General features: G+C 36.1%; 1 protein-coding gene across 1 annotated transcript in view; it reads left to right on the forward strand.

Moving 5' to 3' along the window:
• SLC26A7 (solute carrier family 26 member 7) overlaps positions 1-14,319 on the forward strand; it is a 194,917-nt gene that overhangs the window by 51,870 nt on the left and 128,728 nt on the right. Inside the window, exon 3 of the mRNA XM_032610680.1 lies at positions 1,320-1,492. Within this exon, the coding sequence (XP_032466571.1) occupies positions 1,320-1,492 (173 nt within the window). The remainder of the gene's footprint in view (positions 1-1,319; positions 1,493-14,319) is intronic.

Raw genomic sequence — 14,319 nt, forward strand, 5'->3', positions numbered from 1 at the left:
CATGCAATATATTGAGATATGTGGTATAGTACATTATTTCATTTAAGTCTCATCACAACCCCCTTGGGTGAGGAATGCTTTCTGTCTTTAGATAAAGATATTGAGATGGCGGTACTGAGATTTAAGGTGAGGTTTATTGGAGGCTACAATCACCATACTATTCTGAATCACAGCACATACTGCCTCACTTATCCTTTAAAACCAAAGGATTTTCTGCGTCAGTTTTCCATTGAGACTTTGTTTCTGTCTGACTTGGCTCTCTTGCCCTATGAGGCTGCATACCATTTGTTGAGATGTCTATATCTTGTGACAGGCCCTTTTTCACGCAGTGTCATTTATGACCTGGGGCAAAGTAAGGTCTTTAGGTAAAGGGTTGGGGGAATGTTTTTACCATGCTGCAATTTGTTTCTTTAATCCAAAATTGCTGAACCCTCTCTTTGGGAAATGGCATTTCCCTGCTGGTGTGGCTACATTCTCAGACATGCTGTGCCAAGATAAGAGCATCAGAACTCTTGGCAGGAAGAGGGGAACACACTGAAAATGGTCCTGCATTTGTGTGAGGCCAGGACAATTCCTGGGATATACCTTTGAAACTTATCTAGTTACAGTAGACAGAAATGGTATGTTTCATCATTTTATGGGCCACAGTATGTTGTTGTTATACTATAATAAAGGTGTACTCTGTTATGAGAGCACAGGGAATAGAAATATTTAACCTGGACTGGGGAATCTGGGATGGATCTATGTTGAATATGGAATTTGAGCCAGACCAGGAAAGACAAGGATGTTTTCATAAGTAGATTGGAGGAGCAAGAATTTCAGTCAATGAGCCCCAGATTCAGCAAAGAGTCATATTTTCCACTGAGCCTATTGAGGTCTTCATATTTATCATCTCATTTATATTCTCCTCAAACTCTAAAACATTACCTGCATTTTATGCTTGAGGTGATTTAGACTCAAAGTAATGTGCTCTAAATCGTGATAGTGATAAATGGAGGAGCTGGATTCAAATCCACACCATGATCTTAATCCCTGTTTTGAGGGCATTCTCTATGTAGGTCTGCAGAGAGGTAGGAAAATGTATGGCCTAGGAGGGAATAGCAAGTAGATGGCATGGCTGTATGTGGAAGAAATTTGTATATAAAAAGGTGAGTTTTTGTTTATTCCATGGAGTGAAGGGTGGAATAGTGGGGGTGCAGAGGAGAGTGCTTCTAATAGATCTGTTTTGGTTTTACAACATGGATTCAACTTTAATGGTGGAATCCAATAATGTTTATTGAGTCTGTTACTAACAGAAGATCCCCCCCCACCCGCTTTAGGCACCTTTGCCTTGACATCCTTAATATCAGCTAATGCAGTGGAACGGCTTGTCCCTCTGAACAGTCAGAACCTTACCACACAGAGTAACACAAGTGTGCTGGGCTTATCTGACTTTGAGATGCAAAGGATTGGTGTTGCTGCAGCTGTTTCCTTCTTGGGAGGTGTGATTCAGGTAAGTATACTGAAACTTGGGAATAAAGAAAGGGAGACAGTAACAAAGAAAAGGCAATTGGTGTTTTATTTATTAAAGTCATCTTTTCTTGTCAATTGAATTTTTCTTCCAGTTTTATTGAGATAATTGACATATAGCACTATATAAGCTTAAGTTGTATAGCATAATGATTTGACATACATACATTATGGAATTTAAGTTTAATGAACATCTATCATCTCATATAGATACAAAATTAAAGAAATAGAAAAAAAAGTATTTTTTCTTGTACTGAGAACACTTAGGATTTACCCTCTTAACAACTTCCATGTATGACATACAGCAGTATTAATTACATTTATCACATTGTATTTATTTATCTTATAGTTACATAATATAGTGATTCAATATTGCTATATATTTCAAAATAATCACCATAATAAGTCTAGTTAAGATCTGTCACCATACAAAGATATTACATAATTATTGACTATATTCCCCACACTGTGTATTTCATACCTGTGACTCATTTGTTTTGCAACTGGAAGTTTGTACTTCTATTTTCTTTCAACTATTTCTTTCCTTTCCCCACCCACCTCCCTCTGGCAACCATCTATTTGTTCTCTCTATATTTCTACTTCTGTTTTGTTATGTTTATTTATTGTTTTGTTTTTCAGATTCCATATACAATTGAAATCATACAGTATTTGTCTTTCCTTGTCTGACTTATTTTACTGAGCATAATACCCTCTAGGTCCATCCATGTTGTCGCAAATGGCAAGATTTCATTATTTATATTGTTGAGTAATATTCCATTGTATACATAGACCACATCTTCTTTATTCATTCTTCTACTGATGGGCATTTAGGTTGCTTCCATATCTTGGCTATTATAAATAATGCTGCAATAAACATAGGGGTGCATATATCTTTTCTAATTAGTGTTTTCATTTTCTTTGAATAAATACCCAGGAGTAGAAGTGCTGGATAATATTGTATTTCTATTCGTAATTTTTTGAGGCCTCTCCCTAATGTATTCCATAGTGGCTGCACTTATTTACATTCCCACGAATAGTGCACCAGGGTTCCCTTTTCTCTACATCCTCACCAGCACTGGTTATTTGTTGTCTTTTTGATAATAACCATTCTGACAGGTGTGAGGTGATATTTCATTGTGGTTTTGATTTGCATTTCCCTTATGATTAATGATGTTGAGCATCTTTTCACAGGCCTTTTGACCAAATGTATGTCTTCTTTGGAAAAATGTCTGTTCAGATCCTCTCCCATTTTTTAGTTGGGTTGTATGTTTTTTGATGTTGAGTTCTAGGAGTTTTTAATATTTTTTTGGATATTAAACCATTATCAGATATACTGTTTGCAATATCTTCTCCCATTCAGTAGGTGACCTTTTTGTTTTGTTCATAGATTCCTTCGCTGTACAAAACTTTTTAGTTTGATGAATCCCATTTGTTTGTTTTTGCTTTTGTTTCCCTTGTCTGAGGAAACATATCCAATAAAAGTATTACTAAGGCCAATGTCAAAGAGCATACTACCTGAATTTTTTTTTAATTAAAAAAAAAAACAGAACCAAAGAACATAATGCCTGTTTCTAGAGTTTTATGGTTTCAGGTCTTACATTTAAGTCTTTAATCTATTTTGAGTTAATTTTTGTGCATAGTGTGAGAGAGTAGTCCAGTTTGATTCTTTTGCTTGTAGCTGTCCAGTTTTCCCAACCACATTTATTGAAGAGGCTGTCTTTTCCCCATTGTATATTCCTGCTTCCTTTGTTGTAGGTTAATTGGCCATATAAGTGTGGGTTCATTTCCGGGTTCTCTATTCTGTTCCATTAATCTATGTGCCTGTTTTTGTGCCAGCAACATACTGTTTTAATTACTGTAGCTTCGTAGTATAGTTTGAAATTGGGAGTGTGATACCTCCAACTTTGTTCTTTTTTCTCAAGATTGCTTTGGCTATTAGAGGCCTTTTGTGGTTCCATATAAATTTTAGGATCATTTGCTCTAGTTCTGTGAAAAATGCATGCCATTGGGATTTTGATACAGATTGCAATGAGTTTGAAAGCATTATTTCCTCTGCAATTTTTTGGAGTAGTTTGAGAAGGATAAATGTTAACTCTTCTCTAAATGTTTGCTAGAATTCACCTGTGAAGATGTTTGGTCCTGGACTTTTGTTTGTTGGTAGTTTATTTGTTTGTTTTAATGGATTCAATTTTATTACTGGTATTTGATCTATTTGTATTTTCTATGTCTTCTTGGTACAATCTCTGGAAAGTGTACATTTCTACGAATTTGTCCATTTCTTCTTGGTTGTCCATTTTATTGGTATAGAGTTTTTCTTAGTAATCTTTTATGATCCTTTATCTTTTCAAAGAACAAGCTTTTGGTTTCCTTGAACTTTTTATTTATTTATTTATTTTTAGTCTCCATTTAATTTATATCCTCTCTGATCTTTATAATTTTTTTCCTTCTGATGACTTTGTGTTTTGTTTGTTCTTCTTTTTCTGGTTCCTTTAGGTATCAGGTTAGGTTGTTTATTTGAGATTTTTCTTGTTTCCAGAGGTAAGCTTGTATCACTCTAAAGTCCCCCTTAGCACTGCCTTTTCTGCTACCCATAGAATTTTGCATCCTTGTCTTTTCATTTCCATTAATCTTCTGATTTTTTTTATTTCAAATTTGATTTTTTCCTATTTGATTTTAAAATTTTGTTTAGTAGCATACTGTTTAGCTTCCATGAGTTTGTGTTTTTGCAGTTTTTTTTCTTGTAATTAATTTCTAGTCTCAAAGTGTTGTGGTTGGAAATGATGCTTAAAATGATTTCAGTCTTCTTAAATTTACAGAAACTTGCTTTGTGGTCTAGCACGGGATCTATCCTGAATATAGTTCAATGTACACTTGAAAAGAATGTATATTCATCAGCTTTTGGATAGAATGTTCTATATATGACTAGTAAGTCCATTCGGTATAATGCATCATTTAAGGCCACTCTTTGATTTTCTGTCTGCATGATCTATTCATTGATTTAAATGGGATGTTAAAGTCTCTCACTATTACTGTGTTACTGTCAATTTCTTTCTTTATGTCTGTTAATATTGGCTCTATGTATTTAGTTGTTCCTATGTTGAGTACATATATATTTACAATTGTTATATCTTTGTGGATTGATCCTTTTATCATTATGTAATGTCCTTTTTTGTCTCTTATTACAGTCTTTGTTTTAAAGTCTATTTTGTCTCATATAAATATTGATACCTCATCTTTCTTTTCATTTTCATTTGCATGGAATAACTTTTACCAACACCTCACTTTCAGTTTGCAGTTGTTTTTATTTCTGAAGTGAGTCTTTTGTAGACAGCATATATATGGGTCTTGTTTTTTTATCCATTCAGTGACTCTATGTGGAGTGGATTTTTGATTGGAGCATTCAGTCCATTAACTTTCAAAGTAATTATTAATATTTATCTACTTAGTGCCATTTTGTTAATTGTTTTCTGATCATTTTGTGGTTGGTTTTTGCTCCTTTATTCTTCTTTTGTTCTCTTCCTTTGTGATCTGATAACTATCATTAGTGTTATCTTTGGATTCCTTTCTCTTTTATTGAGTGTGTATCTATTATAGGTTTTTGGTTTGTGGTTACTATGAGGTTTATGTATAGAAATCTCTATATGTATATGTGATTATTTGGGGTTGTTCATTTCTTAAGTTCAAATGCATTCTAACAGTCCTGCATCTCCTACCCCACATTTAATGTTTCATATTTTACAACTTTTAAAAAATATCCCTTAACTACTTATGGTGGTTTAGATGATTTTACTACTTTGGTCTTTAAACCTCCCAACTAGCTTTATATGTGGTTGATTTACTACCTTCATTATGTATTTTCCTTTACCAATGAGATTTTTTCTTTCTCAATTTTTACATATCTAGTTGTCTTTTTCACTTGGGGAAGTCCCTTTAACATTTCTTGTAAAGCTGTTTTGGTGGTGTTTAACTCTTTTAGTTTTTGCCTGTCTTTAAAACTTTTCATCTCTTCATCAAATCTGAATGACAGTCTTGCTGGGTAGAGTATTCTTGGTTGTAGAGTTTTCTCCTTCATCACTTTAATTTATCATGCCACTCCCTGTGGCTTGTATAGTTTCTGCCAAAAAGTCAGCTGATAGCCTTATGGGAAGTCTCTTTTAGGTAACTAGTTTCCTTTCCCTTGCTTATTTTAATATTTTCTCTTTATGTTTAATTTTTGACATTGTTATTTTAATGTGCCTTTGTGTAACGTGCCTTTGTGTGAACCTATTTTGGTTCATCTTGTTTGGAACTCTCTGTGTTTCCTGGACCTGGATGTCTGTTTCCTTTTCCAGGTTAGGAATATTTTCAGCCCTTATTTCTTCAAGTAAGTTCTCTGCCCCTTTCTCTCTTCTTCTGGGACCTTAAAATGTGAATGTTAGTATGCTTGATGTTGTCCCAGAGGTCTCTTTAACTGTCCTCATTTCTTTTTATTCTTTTTTCTGCTCAGTTTCAGTGAATTTCACTACTCTGTCACCCAGCTACCGAATCCATTCTTCTAATTACTGTTGATTTCTTCTAGTGTGTTTTTTTTATTTCAGTTACTGTATTCTTCATCTCTGTTTGGTTCTTCTTTATATTTTCTAACTCTTTGCTAAAAATCTTCTGCCTTCTTACTCTGTTCATCCAATCTTCTCCTGAGTTGTCTGAGAATCTTTATGATCATTACCTTTAAGCTTTATTGGGGAGGTTGCATATCTCCACTTCACTTTGTTGTTTTTTCTATTGTTCTTTCATTTGGAATATATTCCTCTGTTACCTCTATTTTCCTAATTTGTTATTTTTATTTCTATGTATTTGGTAGGTTGGCTATGTTTCCTGACCTTGGAGAAGTTGCTTTTTGTAGGAGATGTCCTATCTGTCCCAGCAGCACACTACTCTCTGATCATCAGTTCTATATATTGTTAGATGTGCCCCCTATTGAGCTGTATGCATCCTTCTGCTTTTGCAGGCTGACTACTGTAGGTGGTCTGTCCAGTTTGGTTGCTAGGTCCTGCCTTTTGGGAAAACTGCCTTCTGCAGGTGGGCAGGGCCTGGTAATGATGTGGCTGTTTGCAAAGCCCTAGGTGGTTCCAGGGCTAGTGCTGGCCTACTGGTATGTGGAGCTGGGTTCCGGGGTGGGTGGTTGTGGGACCAATAATCTTGGATATAGTGTTGTCCTGCTAGTGGGTGGGGTCAGTTCCTGATGTGGCTGGATGCAGTGTCTGGGGTTTCCCAAAGCTGGTGTCAGCCTGCTGGTAGGTGGGGCCTGGTCCCTGGGGGTCCAGTGGCTAGTGCTAGTTCACTGGTGGGTGAAGCCAGGTTCTGGGGTCTCTGGCTACAGGGCCCTAAGGGTCCCAGAGCTGGAGTTTTCTCACTGCTGGACAGGACCTGTTCCTGACACAGTTGGCTGGGGTTCTGGGGGGTCCAAAACTGGCATCAACCTTCTGGTGGGTGGAGCAGGTTCCTGGGGTGGCTGGCTGAGGTGCCCAAGGTGTCTCAGTGCTGGCATTGGTCTGCTGGTGGGTGAGCTGCATCATGACATCACAAGCTGCAGGGTCACATTTGTCCTTGGGCTGGTGTCCACCCACTGGTGGTTGAAGCCAGTTCTTGAGGCTAGTGTGGGCCCACTGGTGGGTGGAGCTTGGTCCCAGAGTCCCTGGCTGCAGGGCCCTGGGTATCTGGCATTGGTGTACTGGCCCACTAATGGGTGGTGCCAGGGCTCAGTGGGTCCTAGGGCTGGTGCCTGCCCACTGGTGGGCAGAGCTGTGTCCCAGGGTCTCTGGCTTCAGGATGCTGAGTTTTTCAGAGTTGATCTTGGTCTACTAGTGGGTGGCGCTGGCTCCCTATTTCTGGCTGTGAGGCATGGGAGGTGTGGCCTCAGGCTAGTATGGTTGCACTAGTGTGTCAGCCGTCTGGTGGGTAGGACCTGTCCCACAGTGGCTATGGACTCAGAGAGTCTTAATGCAGCAGTGCTGCTGGTGGTTGGGGCTGTGTCCCTGCCTGATTAGCTGCTTGGCCTGAGGCATCTTAGTACTGGTGCCTACAGGCTGGTGGGTGGGCCTGGGTCCCAGTGCTAATAAGCTAGAGGGAGGATTCCAAAATGTCCTTTGCCAGCACCAGTGTCCTCATGGCAGAATGAGCTCCCTAAAGTGATTGCAACCAGTGTCTATGTCTCCAGGACGAGTCCCAGTTACCTCCTGTCTCTACAGGAGGCTCTCCAGGGTAAGCAAATGTGTCTAACCCAGGCTCCTTTCAAATAACTGCTTCTGCCCTAGGTTCCAGAGTGTGTGAGATTTTGTGTGCTCTTTAAGAGTGGAGTTTATATTTCCACAGTCCTCTGGCTTTCCCCAAAATAAGCCCCCATGGCCTTCAAAGCCAAACATTCTGGGTGCTCTTCTTTCCACTGCAGGACCTCTAGGCTAGGGAACATGATGTGGGACTGAGACCCCTCACGCCTTATGGAGAACCTCTGCAATTGTAATTATCCTCCTGTTTGTGGGTCACCTACTAGGGGTGTGAGTCTCAACTATACTGTGTTTCCACCCATCTACTCATCTCATTGTGGTTCCTTCATTATATTTTTAGTTGTAGAAGATCTTTTCTGCTAGTCTTCCAGTCTTTCTCATCAATAGTTTCTCTGTATATAGTTGTAATTTTGGATGTGCCTGTGGGAGGAGGTGAGCTCAGGGTCTCCCTACTCCCCCATGTTGGCCACTTACTCTGTTGCTTTATTTTTAATTCTTGTTCATGGGTTTGTCTCTCTACATGGATAAAGGGCAGATGTGTTTTATCTTTATGAAAATAGTGTCTATTAAATAGAGTAATTACTTTATAAGTACTGGTTGAATAAATGAATTAAAATAAATAAATAGAAGTTACAGGGAAGGAGTTCTTGACTTTTCAAGAATGAGCTTTCTAAAAAATGTTTTTTTTAAAAGGGAATGGGCTTCCTTGTAAGGCAATGATGTAGTCCTTGTATTCACACAGTGATCAGATCATCACTGTAGGATAATGTAGGAGAAATTCCTACAGTGGGAAGGAGACATGACTAGATTGCTAGGATCCTTCCCAATTTTCAGATCTTATGATTTTACTGTATACATCAGTTAAAAAATGGTATTTAGTTTGTGCCATAGACTTGCTGGTGTGAGGGTTTGGTATTCAGATCTGTACCAGTCTTTGCCCCTTTCAGCATCAAGCATGTTTGTTGTTGCCAGATCTGCTCGAGTCTATCTGTTTCTTCAAAATATCAGACTATGGGGGCTTCCCTGGTCATGTAGTGGTTAAGAATCCACCTGCCAATGCAGGGGTCACAGGTTCGAGCCCTTGCCTGGGAAGATCCCACATGCCACAGAGCAACTAAGCCCATGTGACTCAACTACTGAGCCTGCACTCTAGAGCCCACGAGCCACAACTACTGAGCCCACACGCCACAACTACTGTAGCCCACATGCCTACAGCCCATGCTCTGCAACAAGAGAAACTGCTGCAATGAGAAGCTCAGGCACTGCACTGAAGAGTAGCCCCCACTTGCTGCAACTAGAGAAAGCCCTCACACAGCAACAAAGACCCAACACAGACAAAAAATAAATAAATAAATAAATTTAGAAGATAAAAAAATATCAGACCACATAATTTACTGTTTCTAATCAGTTGTCAAAATTAGATAACTCAGAAGTGAAAATAAAATAAATGTAGACAAGTACTGACCATTAGACATGGGTTGCCTACTTGATAGCCATTTTGGCTTACTCTCTCATTTTAAACTGGCTTAGGTATACATTAACTTCCTTGGTGGCTGTTTTCTGGGTTGCTAGAGGCTCTATTTTACAGTATTACATTATTTACAAGGTCAAAGATGGTGTAAATTACAAGAAGAGAGAAAAATAGTTGATGATTGCCTGTAATTGGATGGTAGGAAGAAAAATATAACCTAGAGGGAAAGAAACATTAAAATTCTTAGAGTTACATTGCCTTCTAGCTATGTAAAAAGGATGGAAGAATTAAGGATGTAAGACAAAGAACTCTAGCATTCACAGTTCCTCAGAAAACAGATCATCTAAGTGGTAGCTTTACCTAGTTGATTATTAGACTAGAGGGCCAATAGATATATTCTGTGGCTGAGTCTGTGCTTTCATGAAATATAAACCTGTTGCCTGGGTACCTTATAACATTTGCTATTCATTTTTAACATGACATGAATGATGTCAGCCTATGTCTGAGACTCGCAAAAGCAAGGTTAGTGGTCTTTTCCTCCTAACTTGGCCTATGTGAGTCCCCCTCATGAATCTATTATCTGTGTCCATCTCAGAAATAATCAGCCACGTGAACTGGTGATTCAGATTTGGATATGTTGCCATAGATTTGGTATAGATTTTCCTTAATTTATGTTCACTTAAAATAAAAATCTCTGTGTTAACACAGCAAAGATATTATCACTACTTCTTCTGGTCCCATTGTTTTCCATTCATATTTCTCTTTGAATTTATGATTTTTCCTAGGTTTGGACGTTCTCTTATCCCATTCAGCATGGAGAAAGTAGTTTTAGGTATATATTAGTATTTTTTAAAAGTCTAAGAGCATATATAATTAGCAATAAGATCCAGCAACCTCTGCTTATTTTCATTTTAACTATTTTCTGTGAGTTTAGAACAATTACCAGGTATTTTGTTATTATATAGACAATTTGGATTAAGAATTTATTTATTTATTTTTTGAATTTTATTTAATTAATTTTTTTATACAGCAGGTTCTTATTAGTTATCCACTTTATACATATTAGTGTATATATGTCAATCCCAATCTCCCAATTCATCACACCACCACCCCCCTGCTGCCACTTTCCCCCCTTGGTTTCCATACATTTTTTCTCTACATCTGTGTCTCTATTTCTACCTTGCAAACTGGTTCATCTGAACCATTCTTGTATATTGTGCATATATGCATTAATATACGATATTTGTTTTTCTCTTTCTGGCTTACTTCACTCCGTATGACAGTCTTTAGGTCCATCCACGTCTCTACAAATGACCTAATTTTGTTCCTTTTTATGGCTGAGTTATATTCCATTGTATATATGTACCACATCTTCTTTATCTATTCGTTTGTAAATAGGCATTTAGGCTGCTTCCTGGATTAAGAATTTAAATGATAATAAAATATAAATGTAAATGCCACAATTCTAGCAACATAAAAATAAATGTCTCATTTCCCAGAATGAAACTCCATAGAATCACAAGATTAAAACAGGATATTATCAAAGATAGTAAAAATAGTTTGGTTTTCATGGCCTTTTATTACATGTAAGATCTGATCCAGAGTTAACATATTTCGTCTTGTAACTTCATCAAGCATCTGCTTTCCTTTGTCATTAGCTCTGATCCTGGACATGTGACCTATATTTTAGCCAATTTTTAAACAAATGGATGGACTTTATTTGACCTCCAAAGCCATCTGTCTGTTGTCAATCAAAACCGTATGGTCTGTTGGATCTTTTGGATCCAGGTCCTCAAGTGAATATTGCAATTAAACAAGTCACAAAGTTTTTGGTTTCCAAGTACAAATATAGGTTATGTTTACAGCATATTATAGTCTATTAAGTGTTAAATAGTATTATGTCTAGAAAAGCAATGTACATACCTTAATTAAATACTTTATTGCTTAAAAAATGCTAACCATCACCTGAACCTTCAGAGGCTTGTGACAGTGACACCAAAGATCACTGATCACAGATCACCATAACAAATTTAATAATAATGACAATTTTTGAAATATTGAGAGAATTACCAAAATGTGATTTTGGTAATTGAGCAACACAAACACGAATTGAGCAAATGCTGTTGTAAAAATGGCACAGACTTGCTTGATGTAGGGTTGCCACATTATCTTCAATTTTTAAAAGAAACACAGTATTTGCAAAGTACAATAAACTGAAATATGCCTATATTAGTTCAGGAATCTGAAACCTAAGAAATAGCAAACATTATGCTAGGTAATAATTTTGTGATTAAAATAAATAATTGAATCTGACATTTGTTGATTTTAATTATGATTATATCAAGAGGGCATTTTAAAAGAAGGCACACTCATAGAATTTCAGTCTCCTCACACTTCACCCCCCATATTCTCATCATTTCTATCCTAGTCTCACTCACCTTCTGGGGGTAACCCATCTCATTCATTCCAGGTTTATACTTCTAGTTTTTCTTATTGCACAATGAGAAGATACATTTGTATTTTCTTATTTGCCACATTTTGTCATATGAAAGGTAGTATTCTTTTGTATTTTACTTTATTTTACAACATATCCTAGAAATCATTCCATGTCAGCTCATAGAAAGGTCCTTCATGCTTTTTCATTGCTGCATAGTACTTAATTATATGGATATATCATAGTGATTCAACACATCTATATTTGAGCATTTTGGTTGATTCCAATATTTTGCAATTGTAAACAATGCTGCTCTGCATGTGCACATGAATTTTCACAATGTTATTGGTATCTGTTCAAGGTGAAGTCTTAGAATGGAATTCCTGGATCCAAAAAGTCAGTGCATATGTACACTGTAGTCAGTGTGCATATGTACACTTTTTAGCTATTGTCAAATTCCCTTCCAAAGGAGTTGTAGCAGTTTGCATTCCCATGGAAATGTGTGAGAGTTCCCTCAGCCTCACCAACAGAATGTGTTGTGAGACTTTTCAATTTTAGCCAATCAGGTAGGTGAGAAATTATATTACAAGGGTAATTTGTGTTTCTTAAATTATGAGAGATTTGACACTTTTTCATATGTTTAAGACCATTTATATCAGTTTTGTGAATTGTCTGTTCATATATCTTTCCCATTTTTCTATCACAGTTTTGGTCCTTTACCTCTCAAATTTTATGGGTTCTTTATGTATTATGGATATTAGTCTTTTATCTGTGATATATGCTGCAAATGTTTTCTTCTAATTTGACAGTTTTTCTTTAACTTTATTTTACCATGCCATTAAAAAAATTTATATAGTCAAATTGATGAATTATTTCTTTTCTTGCCTCCAGATTTTGAGTCAGCATTAGAAATCTTTTTCCTACACTGAGTTTAAAGAGGAATTCACCATATTTTTCCACATTAATTTATTAAATTATTTTCTATTATATATTTGTTTACATATAATTTTTCTTTTACATTTAGTTTCATGATCAGTGTGGAGTTTATTCTTGTGTGTGGCATGAGATATGGATCTAACTTTATCTTCTTTCTACATGGCTTGCCAGTTATGCCAGCAACATTTATTAAGAAGCTCATCTTTGTTTCCATGTTTTAAGATGCAGCCCTCATTATATCCATCTTTATTTAGATCTAGCTCAGGACTTTCTATTCTATTCTATTAGTCTATACATAAAATCCTCGTGGCAGTACCACCCTGTTTTAGAGATGGAGACTTATAGTATGGTTTAATATCTTGCAGCTGTAATCCACCTTTGTAGTTTTTATTTCTTAGTATGCTCCTGCTATTCCTATATGTTTGTTTTTCCTTATACACTTTAGCATCACCTTGTCTAGCTCCATAAAAAAGTTGGTTGATATTTTTATTGGGATTGTGTTAAACTGACATATTTATGATGTTGAGTTGTCCTATCCAATAACAGGGATGTCTTACCTTTTGTTCAACCATAGTTCTGTGTCTTTCAGGAGTGTTTCCTCTCGTAGGTTTTGCACATTTTTGTCAAGTTTATTCCTATGTATTTAGTCATCTTTGTTGCTACTACAAATGAGACTTTCTTTATCATTATGCCATCTAGTTAGTTATTGTTTGTGTCTATGAAAGCTATTGATATTTTTTATATATCTTGATACCTTATTAAGTTCATTATTTAAATTCATTTTATTGTTCATTGATTCTCTGGTATTTTCTAGAGATATTTTTACTTTACAAATTCATATAATTTGTGATTTCTCTTGTCCAATTGCATTAGATTATACTCTATTATAATGTTAAATAATAGTGGAAACAGTGGACATTCTTGTCTTTTTCTTAAGCTTACTTAAAATGCCATTAGCATCTCAATTAAGATGCTGGCCTTAAAAATAAAGTCTATATATGTTATTATGTTAAGAAATTATTTATTGTTTTATAATTTTGTGTTTTGAATAGAAATCTGAAAAAGTGTTGAATATTGTTATAGGCTTTTTCAGCATATATAGAGACAAGTATATTATTTTTTTCTTCTTAAATCTATTATGTGGTATATTATATGAATGGATTCCCTAATATTGAACCAACATTCTTTTGCTCAAATAAATACCACTTGATCATGGTGTATTTTATTCTTTTTTTTTAATTGAAATATAGTTCACGTACAATATTAAATTAGTTTCAGTTGTACTGTATAATGATTTGATATATGTATACATTATGAAATGATCACCATGATTAGTCTAGTCCATTTGTCCCATGGAAAGTTATTACAGTATTATTGACCATATTACTTATGCTGTATATCACATCCCTGTGACTTATTTATTATATAACTGGAGGTTTATACCTCTTAATCACCTGAAACTCTTTTGCTCCCTACCTCCCACCCTGCCTTCCTCTGGCAACTACACATATGCTCTCTGTATCTATAAGTCTGTTTTTATTTTGTTTTCTTTGTTTTGCTTTTTAGACTCCACATATAAGTGAGATCATGAGGTATTTGTCTTTCTCTGTCTGATTTATTTCACTTAGCATAAACCCTCTAGATCCATTCATGTTGTGACAAGTGGCAAGATTTCATTCTCTTTTGTGGCTGAGTAATATTCCATT

Source organism: Phocoena sinus, chromosome 17 (genome assembly GCF_008692025.1).
Source record: "Phocoena sinus isolate mPhoSin1 chromosome 17, mPhoSin1.pri, whole genome shotgun sequence".
Taxonomy (NCBI): domain Eukaryota; kingdom Metazoa; phylum Chordata; class Mammalia; order Artiodactyla; family Phocoenidae; genus Phocoena; species Phocoena sinus.